This window comes from Phalacrocorax aristotelis, chromosome Z, assembly GCF_949628215.1.
Source record: "Phalacrocorax aristotelis chromosome Z, bGulAri2.1, whole genome shotgun sequence".
NCBI lineage: Eukaryota > Metazoa > Chordata > Aves > Suliformes > Phalacrocoracidae > Phalacrocorax > Phalacrocorax aristotelis.
This window is the reverse complement of record NC_134311.1, coordinates 22,044,300-22,072,215: the sequence shown is the minus strand read 5'-3', so window position 1 is coordinate 22,072,215 and position 27,916 is coordinate 22,044,300. Positions and strand designations below refer to the sequence as shown.

General features: G+C 36.8%; 1 protein-coding gene across 1 annotated transcript in view; it reads right to left on the bottom strand.

Annotated features, from left to right (window-relative positions):
* Window positions 1-175: 175 nt before the first annotated feature.
* FBXL17 (F-box and leucine rich repeat protein 17) overlaps window positions 176-27,916 on the bottom strand; it is a 293,836-nt gene continuing 266,095 nt past the window's right edge. The window contains exons 8-9 of the mRNA XM_075078407.1: window positions 16,617-16,759; window positions 176-2,084 (exon numbers count right to left, since the gene is read on the bottom strand). Coding sequence (XP_074934508.1) covers window positions 1,947-2,084; window positions 16,617-16,759 — 281 coding nt within the window. The 3' untranslated portion in view covers window positions 176-1,946. The remainder of the gene's footprint in view (window positions 2,085-16,616; window positions 16,760-27,916) is intronic.

Here is a 27,916-nt window from a genome sequence, read left to right as displayed (position 1 = left end):
AAGATCTTTGGAGGTCATCTAGTCAAACTCTGTCACTCACAATGGGGCCAGCTTGGATCAGTTTGCCTGGGACCATGCCCAGGTGAATTCTGTATATTTAAGGATGGAGATTCCAGTCTTTCTGTTAGCATAGTCTATGTACAGTTAGCAGCACAGATAAACAAAAGACACTACATCTTTATTCTTTCTTTTATTGCAAGATCAAAGTTTCACGAAAAAATATAAACTTACAAATTGTGTGAACAGTTTAATGCACTCATAAAAAGACATTAAATGGAAAATGGCTAAGATTCTGTACTATATCTGCAATATAATCTATTGGCTTTATTCTGAAAATATTGTTGCCATTTTGATGTAAATAAAAAGCCTAGCATTACACATGTTCACATGTATTTACCACTTATTTAGAGCAAAAAACTTTACCATATAGTTTTTCCAGAGAAATCAGTTCATCCCCATTTTGAAAGTGTAATAAAAAAAAGAACATTCAACAGTCTTACTGGAATTACTGTGAGCTGATGTTTCTGTTGTAAAAAATTATGCTATGGAAATCAACAGTTTTACAGAGTTATACAGCCATACTAAACAAGCTTCAAAGTTATGCTGCATTAGACCTTCTGGATTAGCAAAACATTTTGACAATAATGGCAACTCTTCAGCTGAAGCTTTATTTCATACTTTGGATTAAAATGCTGTAACCTTTAGAAAACAAATATCCAGTGTTACACACCTAAAAACATCCTTAACCGAATGGTAATACTCTAAAGGTTAATGCGACTTCAAATTGAAGCTGTGACATCTGCTTTTTCACTATCCCCTGGTCAAATCTAACTCCTTGGAATGCAATGTGACACACAGAAAATTAATCATTTTATGTATTTACTCTGGGTATTTTCTTGCATACACTGTATTATGAAGCATCTGATCCTACAAAATGATACCCACTCATGTTTAGATAGCCTTCTCAAGGTAAGCACTCTTTGCATTGTAAGTTGTGTTCTAAAACAACCACCCCACAGGAGATAGAGGAATTCTGTAATTGGCTTATACGCATTCATCTGAATTTCCCAGTTCAGCAACACAACAGCCTAGTCAAAGGAGACAAGTTCACTTTACAAAAACCCTAATTTTTTCAATCAGATATTTAAACGTTGTCCGTTAACTTATTTCTGATAGTTATTGTATTCCATTAGTGTTTGACTTTATGAAGTGGGAACTGGTTATCACTGTTAGGGTAAGCACTGTTAACTCACTTATTGTAAAATGGCAAGGTGGAAAGATTTGGAAATCTCTACAGCATTTGCATCAAAGTAAAATGAAAGACAATACCAATCCTGTTGAGTGACAGAATGAAGTAAAATTGTCCATTAAATATTCATTCTGTCATTAAAATTTACCAAGATTTCTGTTTAAAATAATGATTTGTGTAATTATGTTTTTAAGAAAATCACAGTTCTTTGTACATTTTCTTACTACTGTGCATCTTCGAATTCATGGGGTATCTTTAGTAAATAATAAGCATCAAATTCAGCTCCCAGTTTCAACACAGGCGCCTGTTGATGAACTGCACTGGTGCTAGTACTGAGTTACCATTTACAAACCAAAGGAAACACACATGACAAAGGCGAAGTAAAATAAACAGAGGAAAACAAGCTTAACATCTATAACTTGAACTATCCAGAGAACTAGGAATCCACTTCAAGAAGTCTGCCATTGGCTTTTATATCTTTTATGCAAACAAAACCACGATGCATTTCTAAAGTTTTGCTTCAATATTAGTACTTACTTGTACATACAGTAAAGTCAGTGTACAGCTTTTGCCATTTTACTGTCACCTCTGTAAACTCACAATTATATTGCATCGTATGAAAGGTTGTGAACCCTCTGCAATCCCCATTAGATCTACTGAATGCAGCAGAGTGGAACTGTCATGTCAGTAGAGGAGGTTAAGAGGCAGTAGACATACTGGGTGTCCAGCCCATCTGATAAGCCCGTTCCAACGTCCTCTTGCAATCCTGTAGTACAGTACTGAAGGTTATATGTGGATACTGCTGGACTAGCTGCTCCACTGTGGCTTCATTCACCTGCAATTGAAGAAAGAACCTGTGATGTGCAAAACGTGAATAAAAAGGGCAACATTATGCAAGCTAAATGAATGATTGAACTTTGGACTTGTGGGAGGACTTGCAGGATTGGGCTCTGCACTGATCCTATAGGTTTGTGTGCATTTATCAAAAAATGAATATACAGCATGTAAAGTTCTGTTAGAGAAAAAAAAAAAATCAAACCCACAAACCTTGATTTTATTGCAAAGGGAGAAGTTTTACATAACATTCTAGTAAATACTGTTTGATTATTTCTAGTAAATATTGTTTTGGAACACAGCAAGTTCCACCTCAATATGAAAAAAAAAATTCCTTCCTGCGAGGGTGCCAGAGCAGGGACACAGGCTGCCCGGGGAGGCTGTGGAGTCTCCTTCCCTGGAAATATTCCAAACCCACCTGAATGCATTCCTGTGCCCCCTGCTCTAGGTGTCCCTGCTCAAGCAGGGGGTTGGACAAGATCATCTCCTGAGGTCCCTTCCAACCCCTGCCATTCTGTGATTCTGTGATTATTTGTGATTGTAAGCGAACAGGAAAGACAAATAGTCTCAATTTAAAAACAGTTTTGTTGCAGAAAACTGCAACAATGCTTAACAATCTATTAAACTATTTTCATTCCATGCTTGACTATGCTGGCCACTTACAGAGCCCCAGAACTAATTATTCAAAGAAAAGCCACCATGTCTAATAAAGTGCTGCCCACAGTAACAGATTTCTATCTCGAAATAGAAGCATACTTATTCAAACTTGATCAAGCAGACATAGGTTTGAAATATAAGATTTTCTTGGCTTTGGAAAATGAAAATTGATTACATCTATTAATTAGTTTATGGCACAGTTATGATACTTTTAAACATATTAGAGTAGTAACTCCACAATTAACCCTATTGAAATGAACTTGCACTGTATGGTAGCTATCTATGTGGTTGCAATGAAAAATAAGAGATAACATGACTAAACGTGGGGAAAAGAATACAAACTATTCTATATCACAGGTAGATCAATTTACCAATTAGTAATACAGGTCAATTTTTTCAAAGGTTAAAAGTCCTGCATGTCTTCATATAGGTCACTGGTAGTTTTTATTTTAACCTTTTGGTGTGAGGCTAACACTGCACCAAGGGATTTGTCGGCAGAAATGGTGGGATTAATAATTAAAACATACAAGCTTATTGGGTCTGGGATGTCCCTGCTAAATCTTAGACATCCAAGGTAGCACTTTAATTCTTGATTAGACAAGGCAATCAGACAAGCCTAGCTAAACCTAACACCTTTACAATTGCAGCACTGTGAGGGGATTAATTTGTCTATTATTTTTAAGATATTTGCAGTTCATATCACAGAAATAGAAAGCTTTCTTCAGCCTTCAGATAAATAAAAGATTAACCTAAGAACCATAACTTCTTTCTCTGAAATCTTTGCTGAACACTTGGGCATTTTAGACTGCATCAATATTACATTTAAATACTGACCCACCTAGGTCAGTAGGATGTACAGCTGAGATAATAATTTGCTTGCTCCCCACGGTGTTTCACACTCAAGGCTAAAAGTAAAAAACTAGACTAAAATGTTTACTACCATTACAAAGATCCATCTTGGGAATAATATTTTAAAGCACAGTGACCACAGTATCTAATAATATTTTTGTCCTTAAAAGATAACAAGGAGCGCATCCTTCTGAACAATGATTGCACCCAATGACAGGGATAAATGAAAGGTTTAATATCCATTTCTTCTACTTTGATAATAGAAACACTCAATCTTCCTTGGAGGTTTCATCTAGCTAGACTGACTTGGATAGAAAACTGGTTTAACTTCCCTTCATAGAACAAACTATACTCTTCTGGCAAATTACTACGTTACAGTAACATCTTCCAGTGCTGAAAATACAAGAAATGACTTCTAATAAATTAAAATTAAATCAGAGCTAGCACAAGTCCCCCAAAATATTTAATATTCATAGCTGAATACATACTTTCAAACTGTCAGCAATGCTTCATAGAAATGGATGGGAAGAGTCCCCTAAAGTAGCAGTATTTGCTACTTTTTGCCTATTCAAAAATAGCCAAAAGCCTCTTTTCTTTAGATTTGTGGTGTAGAGAGCCATGGCATAATCGATCACGCTACCAGAAACTTCTCTTAATGGTTAACTCAGACACAATGAAGATGCTTACCACAGACGTCTGCTCATTCTGCTCTTTCTTAATGGGAAACTTAAAGAAAAAGATAATGTTTATCTACTAGATATCTGCAAATATTTCTAGCAGATAGCAGTTATTATGATTTGACACATACCTATTGGGCTTTATTTGGTAGAACAGCATGAATATTATGGCTTTAGAGCCAATATCATAAGCAGATTTTCTGTTACAGGAAACAAATAATAAGGCAAATCTGTTAAAAAGATGATGTTCAAACACAGGACATTAGGTAACGATCTCCATGTCCTGAAGGACATGATCTCCATGTCCTGGTGTCTCTGACTCAGGACTGCACACATTTACAGAAGCTACAGTCTAGCTAACTTAAGCAAAACAGCAGGGCCCATGATACTCAGGAAGACAGATGTTACAATGGTATTTTTTAGTCTTAAAATCTATGGTAAACCATCAAGCACTAGCCATTTGTCCTAAGTTTTTTCTCATACAATTATTACTGGATAAAATTATACTTAAGACAATTGTTACTAATTGCTATCAGTACTTTACTGAACAGGAGAATGAAACTTTTGGTATCAAGTGCCAAATACAGTTACAAAATAAATATGAACATGCAGAAGGCAGGTAAAACCATTGCAGAAGTAACACTCACAAAATCAGCTATTATATGACCAAACCTGAAACATAGAAGGTTTTTTGCATTTTTGCTGGGCTGCTAAATGAGCATTTTATATTATTGGTTTGATCCTAGGTAATAACTTGAGTAGTATTAAACAGCAAAGTTATCAACAAAGCCTACGTACACATTTGGAACTCTAACAGATATAGAAAGAATCTGAGGTTAAAAAATTGAGTTTACTCTCATGATACAGGAAGAAATTATCCTGCCAAGCTTCATGATAAATGATCAAATATATGTAACTTTTAGTTAAGTGAAAATATTTTTAATCCTATGAAAGTAGCAGCAAATATTTAAAAATTATGCTGGGCAAAATAAATTAAATGTAAGATTACGCAACAACAGAGGGAGAAAAAGGATCCTATTTGGCAGTGGGACAACCTAAAGGGATCCCAGGATGAGAAACAAATATGGATAATTAAGCCACAAATGATATCCATCAGAAGATTTTCAAAGCTTTTCCTTTACCATAAGAAAAGTCAGGTTGAATACTAAAACAGTGTAAAATTTTTAGCATTTTAAACTTTCTGTAGTATTGGAGGAAAACTGCAATATCTAAAAGGTAGGAAAATAGAGAAATCAAAATTTTGTTCTTTGTTAATGAATAAGATAAATAATATCTAAGTCAACTCCCTTAGTATCTTTGTCATCAGCTCCCCTCATGGCAGGATTAAGAAGAAAAGAAGTCTTATGCCTAAACATTAGAACACAAGCTTCTGTCTCTTTGTTAAGACGCAGTCTGGCTGGTGATAAAACAAAAGTACTGAATGCCATTCCCAAAATAAATTCATTACATAAACAGAGCAATTTTCCCTTCTGAGCTGCAATAGTCTTGTTCAATGAATGAAACCCAAAAATCTTCACATCTCAATAGGCTTTAAAATTTTATATTTTTCTTCCACAGAACTTTCATTCATCTTCATCTTTTGAGTTATCAAAAGGAAGACTACTGTCTGAAGATAAACTAGTTATATTATCTAATACATAATCATTCATTTGAATTTGAATAGTCCTTCAATTATGTCTTAACACATAATGAAAGAATGCAGTCCTTATCATTAAGAGTCAAGTAATAGGTTTGCGTGAATCCTGGTCATCAAACTGGAAAAAGAAAGTAACAACTAATATTGGTTTGAAACTTATTTTTTCTTGCTGAAATAAAAATTTATTTCAGGCCAAAGAATGGATTCAAAGAAAACAAAGGAGAAGATGGGTTACAGAAACTGGCAGGACCAAGTGATATCATCTCCTTTAACAAAAATACAGCACGAATTTGAATCTTTTTTGCTTAAAGACACCTGAACACATATTGCCTATTTCCCAGGAGAATATACTTGACTTTGTGACAAATGTTATCTGGGGTGGGACCTCCTTTAGTTCTTCTTCTGCTGACAGTGTGGTTGTGCAAATGGTATTTAAATATCATCTGCACTAGAGAAAAAGAATACTTCCTCACATGGTGGTTAGGAATTAATCTGGGAAACAAGGACATGAAAACCCATCTAGTCCATGGGAAGCGGAAGAACATTCACAAAAGTGTTTTGGGAGTCATTTTTTGGAGGACTTCAATCTCACTTTGCTACGTATACATATAATGTAGATGAAATATTGAGAAAAATGTGAATTAAGTGTTCAAAACTATTCCTCTCCTTCAGGTAAAATCATCTACCTACAACAGAAAGCTTGAAAAACCACTCCAGAATAAACTAACAGGCATTTATGAGCTGATTTTTCAGGTTCAGGATAAACTGAAACTACAGTTTTCAGTTAATAAGCTACTCACAGAAAAATATTTACTCAGATTTTTGATCTGGTATGCTAGACTTACTTATCTGGTCTGATCGCCAGTATTTACTGTTTTGGTACACCACTTATATATGGTCTCAGACCACCATGAGTAATTTCTTTCATGCTATCTTCCACAAGTTCTTATGGAAAATTCAAACTGCAAGCACAAATAGTTACTAGATGATTTTTAGGTTTCGTTTTTAAATGTGCCATGTCATTTGACACAATTCTAGTAATAATTTCAGAACTGTTTTCATTTCTAGATTCTAAAATCACAAATTTCTAAAGGTATTAAATGATTTCAAAGGATCTATTCTCCTTTACCTTTTGTTTTCATCTGTTCCTTGGATGGATCTTATTAAACTCAGGGGAGTCAAGTTTTCCTAATCCTGTTAAGATAAACTAGGGCTTATAAGTGAAACCATCATTCGAACTGGACATTTCTTTTTAATTGGACTGATAGCTTCATTCGCAAATAAGGAACAGAAACAGTCATTTAAGGACTTTTCCTAAATAGGACTTTTCCTATTTACTTTTAGTTAACTCGCCTTTAGCTGGTATCAAGTCCAGGAGATCTTCCCTTGGGTAAAGGGGCTTTAAAAAGCTTTGTTTTAACTCCTTTACTATACTTTTAAGAAGAATTGTAAGAATTGTACTGATCTCAAAAACTTCTATAGGTGTATCAAGGGCAGTCTTAGAATGCAGTTCTGACTCTAAAGCTACTGAAATGTCCCAAGAATGTCTGTGTTGTGTCATTTAGAGCAATACTGAAAAGGGAGAGTAGAGTCATCACCTAAACTGCAAGTTTTATGCTGCTCTACACATTGAAGAAGAATTTACTGTTGATTTAAAAGGTTTCCCCTGCAAGGAAAAGCTAACATCTAATTCAGTTGACAATTGAGAAGAAAAAGTTATTTCAATTCCAAGTTAATAACTGAAATCAGTAAGCAGCCATATTAAAAAAAAAACATGCCCCCCAAATCTAAGTTCTCATGCAAAAACCCCAGACTTGCAAAACTGCAAAGTTGCAGGCTAGAACCTTTTAGGAAAACTTGCCTATGCTCCTCAACGGTTCATAACATCATACAGGGATGGACTGCTGAAATAATTTTTGCGTAGTATCTAACCTAGCCCTTGGAATAGGCATGTGGATAGCTGATTTTGGAGAGTGCTGACATCATGGGCATGCTCCTTCTGAGGACAATACAGGTAGGTATCTTCAGTTATATAACTTTATAAGCCAGTCATTAATAAAAAACAACAGACCTTGATATAATACAGTTAGTCTGCAATAGCTGTGCAGAAAGGCACTGATAATATATAGAACTGCTAGCTTAATTTTAGAAAACTAGTACTTGTAAAGAATTTTAGGGAGATGTTAGCAGGTCAGAAGAACAATTCACACCAAAAAAGATTTTGAGGGCTGCTATACAGATGATGTTTGATAATAAAGGTTAACAGGGCACAAGTATCATTACATTTCTACATATAAAGAATCACAAAATCAAATTTACACAAAAGAAATGCAAATTGATTTGTTCCAAAAGGGCTTTCTTATCATGTTATTGACATTTTTGCTGACGAGAGTGCTACTGCAGGATTAGGAGTACCGAAATTTGTGTGCATTTCTGTCTTAGCATACATAGAGCAGTATTACATGAAGCCAAATTTGTATGCCATGGACAAAGAAATGACCCTATAACCTTTGTGTGTATCCATAATGATGGATTTTGGACACATTTTATGTTCCAATTTCTCTAATGTTTTAACAATAAAATCAGAAATATACACACTTGAAGTTATTAAGAAACACATCTTCATATACACTTTCTCTTCTCTAAGCTGTAGTTTTCTTCCTCAAGTCAGTGCCTTATAAAAAGTGCACTTCGTTTGATTTTTTTTTTGCTAATAGTTGAATGAATTATATTCTCAGGTGGCCCAATTATAACTGTTGCCTGTAGCCATAACAAAATTAAAGATTTCTGGAAACGTTTTGTGTGAAGCACACTTGATCAGCTAAGGCAGACGTATTCCACAGAGTTTCACTGACTGCCCTCATGCCCAGGGGCAAAACCTTTGTTTAGAACTTTAATAAAATAACAGCACTACCAATATTAGCACAATATCCTATAGTCCAAATAAAGTACCTTACGATTTCAGCAAAGAATGTATTTTGACTTAATGGATGCTGTTATTAAAAAACAAAACAAAACATACACGCATGCACATATAAACACTGTATGTGTGGACTCATAAATAATGAAATTGACAAGTACAGTCTGATGTACTATTATTATCATGACATTCGACACCTTAATAGTGTTAAATCTTAGCAATTAATTTCCCACTTATATTTGGAAAGGGGAAGAAACGGGTAAACAGAAATATCTGTAATCTTTTCTGCCATGTGAAGTGAGATAAATGGAATACACAAACTTTCTAATATTCAATGGTAGCACTTCTGGAAGGATTTCAGAAAATGCAGCAAGGTTGGTTGTGTAGCATAGCTCCTTTACAGTTCTTTGCTTAAATCTTGACAGAAAGGTCAAGCCCTAGAGGGATGAAATTCATTGTTGTGGTTGTTTACACAGGTGAATGCTATTGCCTTGAACTGCCAGTCTCTGCACAATTGCCGCAGTCACTGCATTACTGCAACCTAACAAAATAATCCATTTCAGGTCTCTGTGAATTCGCATAGTTTTCTAGCAGAGCCATCATTTCAAGGCTTGCTGTCCTAATCATTACTGCCAACACAATATTGAATGTTAAAGTTGTGTAAGCGATAAAATTTTCATTCTCAATTCTCTTTGCTTATTTTGAGGGTTTACTTCTCTATTAAAGCAGAGAAACCATTCTAAACGAGCCTTTTAGTTTGGCTGGTTGGTTGTTTTGCTAACTCTGATCATTTCAATCAGATGAACTTCTTCTAGAGTCCACCTATACTAGATTTCAAGGTAAAAACATTACCGGTATTTATGACGAAACTCTGCATTGCTTTGTTCTTACTTAGAAAAGCTGCAGTTAATAAAGACCCATATACAACGAAATGACAGTGTTTATTTATATAGTGATAAATATTCTTTCATATTACTTTCTGCCTTTTGAATTAATAGCATTGAATATTTTCCTTCCTATTCTGCTACATTAACAATAATTTGAGCATGCTATTGTAATACTTGTCAAAATGACAGCCTATAAAGCTAACACAGAAATCATCCTCAAAAGTTACCAGCTGCCAAAAATGACTGCAAGTTCCAGGGGCCAATGCTTCTAAAATTTTTATTTCTTTTTTTTTTTGATCATAAAAATGCTGAGTGCTTCACACTGCATTTTTCCTTAATAGTTGGCCTTATCCTGATTTTGAACCGTTGATCAGTACCTGAGGGCCCATCTTTCTATTACAGTATGACATGGTCAGGTGGTTGCTTTTTAAAAACAAGGACAGGCTCATTAACTCAGGAAGATTCCATATTCAGCCTACTGCCATGGATTTGTTGCTGAACTATCAGCCTGGAAGATATAAATCTTTTGGTAAAGAAACAGTTAAACTAGAAGTACAAAAAGTTCAATTTGTATAAAGAAATCTTTTTTATATTTTAGCAGATGCTTTTGTTCACACACGTAATGGATCTGTTATCCTAGTTAGCTGGGGGCGGGGGGAAGTATTGTTCAGTCTTTCAAAATTATTGTATTGAAAACCAAAGTGAAATAAATGCTGTTTCTCTTTTGTTGTGGGTTAGCAAGGATAACTGTAGTTTCCTTCTAATGGCATTCACAGGTTTTATGAATCTAAAATCTTCATCATTCATAGATATATCAATAGCAGCTCCTACATTACAGATATAAAATTTTAAAAAATACAGTGTATCCTTTTTAATATGCAGCAATGTAACTTGAACAAATTATACTGATTTAAGAGAAAATAAGTGCTATAGAATTTTTCTTAAAGGGAAGGATTGGATATTTTCAGTCCTCTTCAACATCACAAAACCATAATTTCAAATCTCAGAATAAACCCCTTAAAATATAAAAGAAGAAATGGTAGCAATTTGTCAGGTTTTTTGATCAGGCTATTATGGTAGTTAGGATTTTATGAAGGTGGAAGGCAAATTGCTGTGATAATTATATTAAAACAAGCCATGGCTCTGTACTCTTACTGTTCTACTGTTGATTAAGAACAGTATAGCTCAAAAACATATTTGAAGTTTAAAGATGTATCTCTAGAATCTGGGATCTTATCTCTTTGTCACTTACTCAACTTCAGTTACAGACTATCTATGTAAATTAAAAGATTGTGAATGAAGGGTAAAAATGATTCCAGTCACGCATACTAATATCTATATATGTATATATTATATTGCTTATATATGCTTACTACCTATGCAGTAGTATGTTGTATACAGTACTATGTATGCTATACATCCTTACTATATATATAAAATGGAAAATTCTTTTTGTCCTGAGTTAGTAACTTTTTTCACAAGTTGGCATTTCCTCATATACAACAGGAGCTGCATCCCAGTTAGGATAATTATTTGCAATTCGCACAGGATATATATTTACAAATATTTCTAAAACAGATTTTATAGAAGGATAAAGGGATGAATTATTTAAAAAACCTACTGATTTTCTAAAAATCTTATTCTTACTCAAGATGCAAACGATTTCTTAACAGACCATTTTTATTTTTAGGGGTCATCCACACTCCTTCCTCTCTGTGGTAATATAAGGGAGTTCATCTTTTTGTTGGTTGACTGACCATCAATTTCTGTGTGCTAACATCTCAGTAAAGCTATAATAGGAAATACAGGCTACAATTCATCTGAGAAAGTAATCTGCAATAAGCTACAGGCTTTCAGAAGAATTTTCATAAAAGCAACCTGATTTTCTCAAAAAAAAAAAAGGGGGGAAAAGAAATGAAAAAAAGAAAAAAAGCAAGGAATAAAGGCCATGATGATTTATTAACTGAAGTTATGTATCCATTCACAGCCAACTTTGTCAGACTCACTTAATTTCATTCACACATAGCTGTGAATGTTGAATTTTGTGGCCTCTGTTTTTTAGTGTCATTTTTCTGCATATTTTCCCATGAAATGTCTCCTGCATTCACGTGGTAGCACTGCTGATAAGTATTGCAAATAGCACCAGAGCCACAGGAAAAGGATCTTGAAATATGAAAATCTGTGTGAGAAAAGTTGCAAACTCGAGAGGAAGATTATTTTGACATGTTGTTCAACCAGCCAAGCTATCAGCCAGAAAAACAGATCAAGTTTTTAGCCACTATTTCCTAGGTGATATCCAATCATTTTCCACAAAGGTGAAGCTTTCAGACTGCCATTATTTAAAGCTGTTTGGGTTGTTGTAAAGCACAATAAAGAAGTGCTACGAAGACATCTTTAAAATGAGTTCTAGCAATAATCAGCATAGAGAACGTTGCCCTCTTACTTTGATTATTTTGGAAATACGAAATACAAAATATTTACAAATAAATTAAGTAAGTAATGACAGTAAGTAAACACAATCCAGGTCAGTTATGGGGTAGAAATCTATAGAATTTTGTTCAGAAAAAGAAGCTTAAAATGTGTAGATTTGAATCTGTGAATCTGATGTAGGCATCATTATATGCCCTTAGGATGCAAGTATGGCTCTTAGGAATCCTGGTGTCTGTGTCTGTGGGAGAAAAGAAAGCACGTCATAATTACCCACACCTCGCTCAAAGTATTTAAAATATTTAAAGGAAAGGATGAATTATACTTTAAAATATACACTTTCCTAAGCTGTGATAAAAAAAATGCAGAGCTACAATTAAAATTTGGTTTGAACAACGGATAGTCATGTTCTCTTTCTGCTGTGGGGGGACTGAACTGAGGTGAATTGAATATAACCCATGGTTCTAGAGACAACTCTGTGCTTTTCTCTGTATTTCCTGAGGTGAAAAATCAGAGCCCCAGTGTACCCTGGCAGTACACAAACCAGCTACGTCTTCTCACACACACATGTCAAGTCCCAAAACACCACCTTGGGCTACAGCCCATAACAACAGAGCACTCCTCTGTGCAGAGAAATTTGAAGTTTGTGGTTTTGCTGTGCTGCCTGAACATTGGGAAGGAGCAACACAAGGGAATGAAGTCTGGCTCACTGCCCGTGGGAGTGGGGCACAGCATGAGCACAGGTGGTAACACTAGAATGCAGAACAGAAATGCTGTGTCTTTTATGCCTTTTCCAATTACAGACCTCTAAAATGTCCTGCTTAGGCCTTAAGTAACTACTGATTTTATCTCCTTCTGCTTTCAAAAGAAATGGAGACTCAAAATGGCAACATTTCCTTTTTATAAAACACAAGACTTGTGCAGTCCCAAGTGCTGCCAGGTGCCTGTATGGACCCACACATATATATGCACATAAAGATGTATTTGCACACAGCTGATACCCTGTACTGTGAGAGGGATCAGAACGGAGAAGGGTCGTAGCTGCTTCTGAGTATGTGTTGAAGTTCATATGCAGGCAACTGGGGGATTTAATTGTCCAAAATGTAGGTACTTAAAAATATGTAGGGTCTACTTTCTGAATGCCAAAACACTTTTGGAGGTCTGGACCACAGTCTCTCAGAAGCCTATCTGATACAGAAAAGTAATGGTATGTGTCTCACTGTACCTATGCCGTACAATGCAGGGCTCTGTAGAGATCAAGGTAGCATTTCCTGAGCTACTCAGGGAAATGGAAGCAATAAGCTATACTACCCCTTCTGTATGAGAATATCTTATGAGCCTTGCTAAGTGCTAATTTTCCTGGACAAAGTGCTGTATTTTGGCAGTTAAGCTGCTATCAGGACTTATGCCAGTGTGTCCAAACTGCCCTGCCCTTTTCCAGTAGTACCAGTTCATTCATAGCTCTCTCCAGGCCTCAGACACCACTGCTCTGTAGTGCAGGGAAAGCCAAATTTGCCTAGGTCATGGAAGTGCTAGGGAAAATTAAAAAAAAAAAAAAGGAATAGACATTTGCTCAGTAACCTTGCCTCTAATATTTTTACATTGAAAAGAATATTTAGATTTTGTGTATCTAAGCATGAACATGTTTCTAAACCAGAATTCTACTATGGATGCTTCTGAAGGACTTTCACCATTTAATAATCTTGGACATTTTTCCTGTATGTGATTTGTAAATAGTGATTATATTGCTATTTAGCAATATAAATTAATTTAAATTTAAATATAATTTAAATGTTGAAAAAATAGTGTTAAAATGCTTATAAGAAAAAATCCAACTTAAATATATGCCCTTATTATGACAATCCCATGGTAAAATCAGCACTTTTTACACTTCTCAACACAACGACATTTATTTTAAGGCAAAGACCATATTGCTCCTGGGCTGTGCATGTGAGATGGTAGGAAACATGATAAAAAGAAAGGTCATGGCAACAGCAGTTTGATGAGAAATGAATAATTTTATTATTTTCATGGTGTGGATCAATAATGCTCTGCATCTACTGAAGCACATTGCCTGGAGGCACTCAGATAATCTATGGCATAAAACAGAGCCTGCCTTTACCCAGGCTTGCACCCTCTCTGATCTTTCTTGGGAAGACCCTTGACGCCTCTAATTTATGTCAACTGCATATCAAAGAAATTCCAAAGAGCCTGGGTCATAAAGAGTATTTTAGTGGTAACCATTTGAAGTCAACTTACATATGTTCCTTATGTAACTGTGCTTAAGTACTTCCCCTCCAATGCTTGGGAATTCCTAGAAAGGCATAAATGCTACCTGGTACTAGCACAATAGTCAGTACCTTAGAAAAGGAAGGCTGGTTAGAAGGTGCAAATCTGCTAACTCTCTCTTCACTGTAAGCTGACAATAGCCCAAAGACAAGAGTTTCAGTCAACAGGGCATGTAAATAAACCCTTCTGCATGTCCCAAGAATTCTCTTTAATGATGTGCCGGACACTGACATTTTTAATTTAATAGAGCAGCCACTGGAAAAAATTAGTTCTGCATGATAGTGGGGAGAGACAGTTGAAGACATGATTTTGTTCAGTAATTTCTCTGTTCATTTGCAGTGGAAAAAGGGAGCTGGCATCTTCTAGCTGCCAAAAACTCTTAAGTCTTCTGTCTGTGCAGCTATTTTTCCCATCAAGGCTTTGCAAGCAAGAAAATAATTCCCAGTGGTAGTCCTACTACTACAGTTTTTGCTGTAACAGCATTTACTCATTTCTTAACAAATTTTACCATCCATGCTTTGAATACTCGTGTACGTGCACACACACACACGTGCATGCACAGAAACACACACACATTTGCAGGCACACAGTCAACATTGCTTTTCTATCTTCCTTGAAGCTTTCTCAAAAAATATTTATTTTCTCCTTTTAGCAGTTGACATTCACAACACAAAAGATGGTGTATAATCCTTTGTAAACAACTAGGAAAGCATTAACCAGCAATTAAGGGAACACAGACCATAGTACGTATAGTTTAACTGATGAGGTAGTAAAACTTGTTTTCAGCATCAAGACCATTGATTTTCTATAGCATCTGAAGACAGGATTAAATTATTGGACTTATTAGATCCTTGTTGATTGTTCAACATTAGCTAAATCCACAAAATAAATATATGTGTAAAATTGATCAGGAGATTCAGGGTCAGATATAATTCCCAAGGTCAAGTAACCCTTTGAACATTCTTTAAGTACATAATCTTAGCACAATCCATCAGACTCACACGCTCTTTTTGTCTTGTGGCTCTTATGAAACACTAACGTTTAGGAGATTAAGTGGACTCAGCCTTAATAGACAGCAATTCTTCCGAAGTGCTCAACCTCCCCTCAAACTGGAAATCCTCTAAAGCTGGGTTTGCAAAATGCTATTTCTGACTTTACAACTGACCTGGAGATTATTATTTCTTGCCAGTTGAAATACTGGGTTTTGTAACTGTCTTCTATAAAGCACTGCAAGGGATGCAACGTAACCGTTTTGAGCATGGTTTCTTAGACTAAAAACCTGTGTTCCACAGGCTGTACCCCATCAGAAATTGGCAAGCCTGAGAGACATGATTATGATGGGCACCACACGCTGGACATTTCATTCGTGATGGCTGGAAAAGAAACAATCCCTACAGTTATATTTGAAGATTTGAGATCAGAAACTTTGAACCTCCAATGACTCTCAGCTATTTCTGCTGTGTTCCCAGGCCTCTCGATCTCTCTTCTCTCAACAAAGACATGATTCGTGAAAGGCTATATACAGCATGAGGTGGAGCTGGGCTGCCTTGTCCTCTTTTTTTCTAATGATAAAGTGCTAAAACTTATAGATATTCTTAATATATTCCAAGTAGGAGAGCAATATAATAAAGTATTTTTTCTTTTTTTTCCCCACATTATGATTTTATCCAAATCCTTGACCTTTTGTTTTCAAAACCATTATATATGAGCAAGAACACAGATGTATAGAAAATCACTCTGGAAGTAACACTGAAGTATTTTTATTATTCTTTTGTTTCCTTTTTTCTTTCTTTTTAAAAACAAAGTAGTCTCTCATAGTAATGACATGACATACCAATCACTTTTAGCCAAAAATATTCAAGTTCCTCAGAGGGCAGATTTTACATAAAACTTTTGTGATCACCTCAGGCTGTGGGTGTAGCCTGTGGGTGTATTTTGAAAATCCATGTCAGCAAAAATTTATAATGCTCTTTTTAGTTCTCTAGATACTTTTTTAGCTAAATATGTGAACATAGTACACTAAGAGAGTTACCACAGTAGAGAATATCACACCTGTTTGTACGGAAAAACATAAGTCCCCTGTTTCTCTCCCTCACTCACACATACGCACAGGAACACTCTCTCTCGCTGGCACTCAGAAGCAGGCACCGGTTATGCAAATGCTCCTTACCTGATCACACCTCATCAGCCCTAAATATCTGAGAGACTTGCTGCTTTGTGCAATTTGGGTGGCTCCATGGTCCGTGATTTCTTTGCACCATCCAACATCCACTGTCTCTATTGTCATGCTGTATCGTCCAATGGCTATCAGAGCTGTAAAGATATTAAAGGTATGAACTGCATAGCTCATGGAGATGGTAAGCTTAGTTCTATGTATACACTAAATGATGTTGAAATCAATTTTTGATAAGCAGTTGTCATGTATGTTGTAAAAGATCTTGTATTTCAGGATTTTTAGCTATGAAATAGCCATCTCTTCAAATTAGGAATACAACCATGTGCAAACACATACAAACACATAGATAAACAGATCTCCGTCTATATTTTCTTTCATCTATCAAGATATGTAGACCAGTTAGCAGAGATATTCTATATGAATTCTGTTTCAGAAGGATCAAGGATCAATTAATTAAAACTGAAATAACTCTTCAGAGAAAATAAATTATTTTATACTATTAACACTTTTTTTCCCCCCAGCAAAATAATATTGCAAAGAAAGCACAGAGAATAACAGGACGTTTTCTGTGTCAGTAAAACAAATGGTTTTAGAAAATCCTGCAGGTATCTTATGTCACACATTTTATAACTATATTCTAAAATTTCACTTGTTTCTCATTGTTTATTTTGATGAGGTAATAATGACATGCTTCACTTTCCTGTTTTCTTCATGAACACTTTTCCAATAAAAAATAAAAAAAATTTAAAAGACCAGGAGAAATCAAAACAAAAACTTGAACCTTTACAAAAGGAAAGGAAAGAGGATCTGGAAGTTCTGAAAGGACTGAAAAATGGTAGGTAGGAGAAACCACAAGGCTTCTGAACAGGCTGGGAAGACTCTGTCATGACATGGCTAGTTTGGAATAACAGAAAGGATACAAACCACTAGCACCCTGGTTACCATGGACTAGAACACTTTTCAGAAAATGCAGGCTTGGAAACTGTTGAGTTGAGATTTATTAACAGAAATGAGAAACACCCTTCAGCAGCTAAAAACTCATCTTAAGAAAAAGGTCCAAGGTTTCTGGTGTAGAAGTCAGCCATCTGCATGTAGCCAAGGGGTAGGATGCTTACAGTTTTTAATTCTAGTTATAATGCAGTTGCTGAAAAGGAAAACGAATGAGGGACTTAATCTAAATAATGCAAGTATCTTTAGAGGGATGATTTTCCAGCAGCAGTAAGCCAGTTCTGTTCACGCTACGGAACCTATTGTCTTACAATATTCTGTCATATGCTAATAGAAAAGAACATATTTATTTTGTACGTTGCGACTCTTTGTCCCCAGATGAGTAGACATCTTTCTGGAAAACCAAATATTTTGATAAAAGTGTACAACGTTACACTGGAGTTCCATATTGCTACAGTTCATCTGTCAAACACATAGAGGGTATGTCATTTTAAAACACCAATGACCGTATTTTCAGAAAATTTCAATGTGTGAAAATGCAGTGTCGCAAGAGCACTCTTGGTCACAGAAAAGAGATACTATTCCATTTCTGTCAGCACCCAACAATGGCAGATAAAGAAAGGCCATGAGAACAGGTGTAAATGTAACAATATTTTCCCAGATTTTCCTCAGATGAAAAAAATTGTAGTCAGAGACTTTCTGAACTAGGGCTTATGCCTCTGTACTTCTCTAAATTAATCTCATCAGTGTGGTAATCCACAAAATCTTTTAGGCTCCTCAACATCCTGTGGCAAGGTGTCCTATGGTTCAGTTACCTCCTGTTTTGAAAATTACCCTCCCTTGTTTGCTCTGAACCTGCCCTAACACTTGATCCAGGACTTTCCCTTTTATGACTGCTTAGTTCCTTTGCAAATGCTTTCTGGAAATCCCAATAGACTGTATCAACCAGGTCTTCCTTATTCCTTCTTCACTTCTTCAAAGTATCCTGTCTGATATGATTGTGAAGCACAACCTCTCTTAACAAAAGCTCTGTCAACTCTTCCCGGATGTGTCGTATTTATTCATGTGTTCACTAATCGTACTCTGTATTATTACTTATTTGCTTATACAGATGTCAGGTTTATCAGTTAATATTTTTCTGACCTTCCCTGACCCTTTTTTTCATATACCTCTGCCAAGCAATCCTGTGGTATCAAGCAGGTTTAAGCAAAGGATTACAAGTGCAGTTAGGAGCTCAGTTATCTCATCCTTGAGTTCTTTTAGAAGTCTTGAGTACACACAGTTCTTCTGCTCGTATGAGTGAAATACTTTAAGCCACAAGTTTCAGCTAAGAAAATGTTTGCATTGCTCAAAGCTTTTCTTCCTCTCTGCATTTGCCCACAATAATCAGAATACATTGCTATTCTCAGAAACCCTGGCAGTAATTTAACAAGGAAATTTACAGTAAAAGCCTTACAAAGTTTGGATTCTGTGACTTAGGACTTTGTAGCACAACCATCAGTAAAGAGCAGTCAAAGGTGTGTTTCAGTACTAATGACAACTGGGCTTAAAAACATAGTGAAATACCAAATAGAAGAACATGATACATTGAAAGTAAGTACAGGTGGGTAGACAAAAATCCGCCATGTAGTTTAAAGGTGCTGGCTTTGACGTATGAACCTCTCTGTATGTGAATATTTAACAATGCATCCAATTCTTTTCTCTCCTTTTTATACTCCCATTTGTTTTGGCAAAATCAAGATTTCATATTTCTTTTTCCAGTGCTAGGTGGTTGGAATGGAAATCTACTGATGTACAGCTCCTACATAGCACAAGATAAAGTGTAATGTCCTACTGGAATTGGAATATCACCCACACAGCCTTGAGCTGTATTAAGCAAAAATGTTTTCCAGTTGTAATGGTACTTTGTTGTAGCTGAGAAGGTGGAAGGACATATGCAGGACCAGGTTTGTAGGCAAAGGTAGCATCTTTTAGACGACCAGCTGGAAGAGTTGGAAAAATAAGACAAATTTTGTCCTTAGTGCACCACCATTAAAAGCAAATAGTAATTTAACCTCATTTTATTTTAAACTGATAAAGTTAAACTGAAATAGCTAAATGCATCTGCTACTAAGGGTAGAAATGACTTAGAGAGTAAAGGTCTCTGTTCAACTGTATGTAAACTGTGAAACCAATGGTTGCAATGTAAGTGTTGTCATGGTTAAACTATTTATGGACCTGATATAAGTAGGGACTGAGACCTCACGTTAAACAAAATTGCTGGTGTGGAGGTGTTAACTGATGTATTTATTTTGCAGGATTGTTTTGGGAAACTATAATTGGCAGTGTATTATCTTGAAGCTTTCCTTCTTGGTTTTGTATATATACTAAAAAAAATCAGAAACAGGTATTACACTAATATGATCACCTCCCATCTCCCCTCCCCCCAGTAATCTATCATTTGTAATTTAGTCATGACCATTCTCAAGTTTAAGGTCACTACAACAGAAAAAATAACATACATATCTTTGGTATGAACAACCGATATTTGGCCCACTCTTCATTTATTTTTAATGTATTATTAAATCTGGAAACAAATACTCCAGGTTTTGCATAATTTTACCAAATAAAATTGTTTGGAAATCTGGTGTATTTAGCAGAATTACATCCAATTAAACATACTAGTTAGTTAGTACATGAATTAGTACATGAATACATGGGTTAGTTAGTACATGAATTACTACAGGAGCTTGACCCCTACAAATCAATGGGCCCTGATGACATCCACCCAAGGGTGTTGAGAGAGCTGGCTGACATCATTGTGAGGCCACTCTGCATAACTGTCGAGAAGTCATGGAGGACAGGAGATGTCCCAGGGGACTGGAGAAAGGCAAATGTTACCCCTATCTACAAGAAGGGCTCAAGGGAGGATCCGGGTAACTATAGGCCCATCAGCCTTACTTCAATCCCTGGGAAAGTTATGGAACAAATCCTCCTGAGGGTCAAAGGAAGCACTTGATTGGGAAAAGCCAACATGGCTTCACTAAGGGCAGATTGTGTCTGACAAACCTGGTGGCCTTCTATGACAAAGTGACTTGCCTGGTTGACATGGGGCGGGCGGTGGATGTTGTTCACCTGGACTTCTCCAAGGCCTTTGATACGGTCCCCCACAGTCTCCTCCTGGAGAAATTAATGCGTTATGGCCTAGACAACTGGTCTGTGCAGTGGGTGGGGAACTGGCTGACAGGCTGCACCCAAAGGGTGGTGGCAAATAGCAACTTCTTGAAGTGGCAACCTGTCACAAATGGAGTCCTCCAGGGATCAATATTGGGCCCAATGTTATTCAACATCTGTATAAGTGATCTGGATACCGGCATCAAGTGTAGCCTGATGAAGTTTGCAGATGACACCAAACTGAGTGGGGAAGTAGACACTCCAGAAGGGAGAGCTGGTCTGCAGGGAGATCTGGATAGGCTGGAGGAGTGGGCTAACAAGAACCTTATGAAGTTCAGCAAAGACAAGTGTAAGGTCATGCACGTGGGAAAACATAATCCAGGAGTACAGCACAGGCTGGGACCCACCTGGCTGGAGAGCAGCTCTGTGGAAAGGGACCTGGGGGTCCTGGTGGACAGGAAGCTCAACATGAGCGAACAGTGTGCTGCTGCTGCTGCGGCCAGGAAGGCCAACAGGATGTTGGGTTGCATCAAAAAGGGCATCACCAGCAGAGAAAAGAAGTCATTACCCCACTCTACTCAGCACTTGCCAGGCCACACCTGGAGTCCTGTGTACAGTTCTGGTCCCTTCTATACAAAAAAGATGTGGACAGGCTGGAAGGGGTCCAGAGAAGGACCACCAAGATGATCAAAGGACTGGGAAGCTGCCATATGAGGATAGGCTGGGAGAACTGGGTTTGTTCAGCCTTGAGAAAAGGAGGCTCAGAGGGGATCTCATCACTTAAGGGGTAGCTACAAAGAAGATGGAGACTCCCTTTTTACAAGGAGTCCCATGGAGAGGACAAGGGGGAATGGGCACAAGTTGCTCTTGGGGAGATTCCAATTGGACAAGAGAAGAAAATTTTTCACAGTGAGGACAGTCAACCATTGGAATAATCTCCCCAGGGAAGTGGTTGACTCGGCCACATTGGACACTTTCAAGATTTGTCTGGACAGGGTGCTGGGCCATCTTGTTTAGCCTGTGCTCTTCCTAGAAAGGTTGGACTAGATGATCCCTGAGGTCCCTTCCAACCTGGGATTCTGTGATTCTGTGATATTGTTACTGACATAGACCTACTACACAATAAAGTAGTTCTTTAATCAATAAATCCTAGTTCATTTTAACTGAAAATAAACCTCTCTGAGGTGTAACTATGTTGCTGTTTTTCTCCTATCATACCTAATATGTTGCATACATAAAAGGCACTGCATTTGGTCAGCTTTCAGTGCAGACTGGGTAGAAATATTTTTAAAAACTGGTTATGACTGACATCACCCTGGCACCAGGGCATTACACATATATATGCATGCACGCAAAAAACATTCTAGCATTTGTTCATTAAGTTCTTTATATCATTAATGTCAAAAGCATTTATATATGCAAGGATTAGAATTTAAAATTTCCAACACCTCTAGGGTTTTGCAGAGAGCAGAAATCAATCAGTCTACCAAGTATCACCAAGTAATAGTTTTCTTATTGAACTTTCCATTCTTTTATTTATTATACAGCCAAAAGGTATTAAGGTGGCTTTGATAGCCATCTATTTGATTCTGAAGGGCCTAATGTACAAAAAAACTGGGAGAAAGTTCATGATAGTTAAAATTGCAATAAGCAATAAAATTAGCAAAGAAAACTATACATTTAAATGTTAAGAAAATGGTGTAACAGTTCAGCGTAGTGGACTGTGAAATATTCTCCTTGTGTTGTTGGAGTTATGGAGTTAATCTCATCTGCTTGAGTTATTTAAAATATGAGTGGACGAAACTCTGGAGAGGCTACAAAGAAAATGTTGTACAAGACAGACTGAACAAGCTAATTTAAACGGTCTTTCCTATCTTTCATTTACATTATTGCATTGAGTTAGAAACAGAAGAGGAAGATGCAAATGATGTGGATAAATTATAAACATCTGAATGCATTGAAGCTTTACCAGTCACCAAAATTAGTTTGATATTCCATTTCCAGTGATATGTGGAAAAGCATTTATAAATTAGCCCGCAATTAGAAATAAACACTTGTCATTTGTAAAATAGAGTTGAGTATATTGACAATATAATGTCACGTAGTCTTAATATATTATTATATTTACAAAATAAAGCATAACTTATAGATGTTAATAATATCCTCTACAGTATACAACAGAATAAGTATTGAATTTTTAGTTAACATAAATATTGCTTATACATAGAAAAGGTTCTTCTTTACAAGTGCATATCTATAAAAACTTCTTTTGCAAAAATTTGACAGTGACTTCATTTTTTTCCCCCTGAATTAGGGCAACAGAACTTGATTTTTCAGAGCAAATCTTGATGCCACACAAAAACGCCTGATAATTTTACCTACACGTTACTAACAGTATTTGTGTTTACCCCCTGCATCAATAAGGTTGATGGTTATCTGCCATGCAGTTTACATGAGGTCTTGCAATTTAGCTGATCTGTTATGTGGAGAGACAGAGCACATGCCTAATCCCATTCCCATGTGTCAAAAGATATTTTGTAAACATACTGTTTTATAACTACAGACAGTGGTGGAAGAAATCACTGCTTGAGTTCTCTGCTACTTTGCTCACCCAGCAGAGGAATCATAGCTCACAATTCCCACTGATTCTGCCTTAAATGAAAAACACTCGTATAAAACTCACCGCATGATACAATTTTATATACAATTCATCTACTCCTGTTTCAAATTTAGAAGGTTATTTTGATGATTAAATAAATGTTTGTTCATCATATACTGATATATATTATGCATCAAGCACTGTAGTTCATCTGCTATCAAATAAAGGCTACTTATGGGTGTATCATTCCAAAATTTCAGTTTGTGCTGGTTTCTCAGTCAAAAATCTAATTCTGCTCAGGCTTTTGCACATCCAGCTGACAGGCAGTATGACATGTATTTTTTTATTTTATAATCATGTCCTCACATAACAGGTACATTTCAGTGCCACCATGAAATAGCAAAGCAAGAGAGACAGAATTTGTACAAGAACTGGCTTTCTACCAGGGAACTCAGCCAATCCAATTTATAATCAAGCACTTAAATACATTCCTGGTTTTAAATGTATGAGCAGTTCCTTTGATATAAAAGTAAATACATAAATAGAGGCGGTAACCATGAACTTCACTGTTCTCATAATCAAATGTCAATCTTAATTCCCTAACTAGTTTGCCTTACAGTACATACATCCATGTAATAAGCAAATAGGGAGACAATTAAGTCCTTTTCCCCATGTTATGGCAGTGATGCGAAAGGGAGACTGCTGGTTTTTTTTTTTTTTAGTATTTTACACTAGTGGTGTTCTAATATCTATAGCAAGTGCTTACAGAACACAGTAATCAGAAGGGTATGTAAATAGCCAAAGACTTAAGCTTTTGTAGATCATAAAGAAGGTTACAAAAAAAGTTGTCCAACCTGAAAATTTTCCCAATGGAATGCTGTATCATCTCTCTGGATGGCAAACCTGCATTTTAACATACTTGGTGTATTTTGTTTTTTCTATTGTCTTCACCTGCCTCAGGCTGCTTGAGGTCTCCTGTGATAATTTGATTGTTATACCTTTGTGCATATGTGGCTATGGGCAACATTTCTTGAGAATGAAGTATGGGACTGCAATAAAATGCAGAAAGATATAGGGGCATGACCACACTGGGAAACCAATCTAATAAGATGCCTCAAGGAAATGAAAAGGAGACAGACTCTATCCCTTGAGCAAACCTGTTTTCTCCAAGAGTTTAGAAAATCTGGTTAAATCCCTTCTCGCTGGATGTATATTTTGACCTTTATTTGGAAGTACGGTGGCAAACCACTCAAGCATTGGTACTACCGTAATTTTGACTAAAAATGTGTTTGAAAGAGATAACACACACACTTTAAAACAATGTATTTCTGGTTTTCCTTCAGAAAATAAAATCTCATTATTTAAAGTACTGGTTACCTTAAGAAGCCTAAAGAAAAACCCTGGTGGCAAGAAAAGTCCCAAGGAACTGAAAAGCCCTAATGCCTGTGAGGGGAAAGAGGTCAGAGACTGCTTTTATGCAGGAAAAGTATTTTGTTTTATACTTTTTAATATGAAATATATTTAATACAGGTAATTTTTAGATTTTTTTTCTGCAAAAGACATAAAAGTAATTGGTATATAGTTACTCTGCTATGGTCTCGTTGTTGTATATGGTTTCCATTATGCTGGTACAGTATACACTGCTGTACTCAATGCCAACTTTATTAGCTGGCACATAGAAGAAGGGCAACTGCTAAATCAACTTTTATCCTACAGTTGAAACCCCTAGAAACACGGGGCAACTAGAGGGCTATGATTTCCCAAGTACAATTAATCTTAGTGCTTGCTTTACTTTTTTATGTTCCATATTTGGCCAGAATAAAATGATAAACAAAACAGTACATTTGTAGAAAGGTTATCAAAAAACCTACCTGTTGTCCTACAATGTAACCAAAACTCTGCCATAAACTAGAACTAAAATTGAAAAAGCAGAAAAGAGTGATCTTTCAAAATCATCTTTAACATGAAAGTGTTTAAAAGCTGTTTCCTCAGAAGTCCACCCTAAGAAAAAGTCTAATTTAGGGAAAAATCATACAAAATGGCTTGTTAGATTTTATACAGGACTCTGGACAAAAATTTCAACATTTACATCAATGATTAATGTTAAATACATCTGTTTGCTAACAAACTCTATCAGTACAGAAAAAAGGCTCCATGACATTTCAGCCATTTGAACAATATCTTTTACTCCATGCATACCAACAACAGAAAACGAATGAAAACAAAGAACCCCCCAAAATCTTCAATACAAGGATACAAAAAGATACTAGTACTGAAAACTGAAAGGCATCCAGCATATTTGATTCTGTCCTGACTGTAGACCACTCCTAAAAATATTTAAAAACACCCATTTTGGAGATGGATTGTGAAAGTGGTAGTAGCTGCTGTTTTTAACCCCATGGTCTTAAGACAGAATAGCTCCTGTAGACCAAGCTGCTAAAAACAGCTCTATTTTCATGTGCCTGAGGACACTAAAACGTAACTTATTTTCTTTGCATTATTTTGCATAGGAGTAATTTCCACCATTGCACAGACATAGTCTGATTGAAAATGGAAGACAGTAAGCCTGACTTCAATTCCCAAGAAAATCACGGAGCCAATTTTCCTGGAAGCCACTTATGAAGGACAAAAAGATGACTGAGAACAGCCAGCAGAGATCTATCATGTGCAAACCAAGCCTTGTCAACCTGATTGCCTTTCTGTGATGAGACAAAATCATAGAATCATTAAGGCTGGAAAAGACCTCTAGGATCATCAAGTCCACCTGTCAACCCAATACTAACATGCCTCCTAAACCATTCCCTGAAGTGCCATGTCTACATGTGTTTTGAACACCCCAGGGATGGTGACCCCACCACCTCTCCGGGCAGTCTGTGCCAGTGCCTGATCACTCTTTCGGTGAAGAAATTTCTCCTAATATCCAATCTAAACCTCCCATGATGCAACTTGAGGCCAGTTCCTCTCATCCTATCACTAGTAACTTGGGAGAAGAGACCAACACCCACCTCACTACAACCTCCTTTCAGGTAGTTGTAGAGAGCAACAAGGTCTCCCCTCAGCCTCCTCTTCTCCAGGCTAAACAACCCCAGCTCCCTCAGCCGCTACTCATAAGACCTGTTCTCCAGAACCTTCACCACCTTTGTTGTCCTTCTCTGGACACGCTACAGCAACTTGATCTCCTTGTTGTACTGAGGGGCCCAAAACTGAACACAATATTTGAGGTGTGGCCTCACCAGTGCCGAGTACAGGGGCAAAATCACTGCCCTGCTCCTGCTGGCCACACTATTCCTGATACAAGCCAGGAAGCTGTTGGCCTTCTTGGCCACCTGGGCACACTGCTGGCTCATGTTCAGCTGGCTGCCAACCAGCATTCCCAGGTCCTTCTCTGCTGGGCAGCTCTCCAGACGCTCTTCCCCAAGCCTATAGCATTGCATGGGGTTTTTGTGACCCAAGTGCAGGAGCCGGCACTCGGCCTTTTTACAATTCACCATTTAAAATTTACAAGCCTCTTACAACTGACTTTGGCCTATTGATCCAGCCTGTCCAGATCCCTCTGTAGGGCCTTCCTACCCTCGAGCAGATCAACACTCCCACCCAATTTGGTGTCATCTGCAATCTTACTGAGGGCACACTCAATCCCCTCGTCCATATCATTGATAAAGATAAACAAGACTGGCCCCAAAACCGAGCCCTGGGGAACACTGCTCGTGACCAGCCGCCAGCTGGATATAGCTTTGTTCACCACAACTCTCTGGGCACGGCCAGCCAGCAGATTTTTTATCCAGCAAAGAGTCAGATGACTGACTCTGTAGACAAGGGATATGTAGATATTTCTTTTTATTTGCATCAGGATGGTATTGAGAAGAAGTGCTATAGACTCCTAAAGATGAGTGCTTTTTTTTCCAGTCCAAAGATGGAAACATTTTTGTGTCAGGGTAACAAAGACACCAAAAATTACATGAACACCTTAAAACAGGAAGAAGAGATATACAAGGAAATTTAAATACAATATTTTCAAAACAGATAATGGGGTTTGAGCTTCTTTAAAACACATGTACCTAACCTATGAAAGCTGTTACTCCACGTTCCTATTGCATGCAGGAGCTTAGCAGCATTCAGAGATGACAGTCACTAGTGATGATAGTTAAAACCCACACCTAGACAGCATTAAAAATAAAGACTTCAACCCTGAATGTTGCATGTAAGGTACTTGCAATGCATTGAACTAGAGAGATAGGAAAGAAACAATCTTTTCTGAAATTTGGCATTGCTTGGAGAACTGGTATATGCACTGCTTATGAACGGCTGTGAATGTTTTGAAAGAGCTGGATCTTGGAGCACTTCAGGGGCCATAGAGGAAGTCACAGAATGCAGAGTATCACATGCAGACCAGATGTAAAGTTCACTTAATGCTTTGCTGGAACAGCTTGAGATGATAAAGTGCCAGAAGCTAAAAATCTCACTTTATATTACTTATTAAATATATATTTATTAATATAAATTTATAAGCTATTAGGTAATAATATGTATATAATTGTACCTATATTATTTGTGTATATATAACTAATAATATTACAAACACATATTAACCATC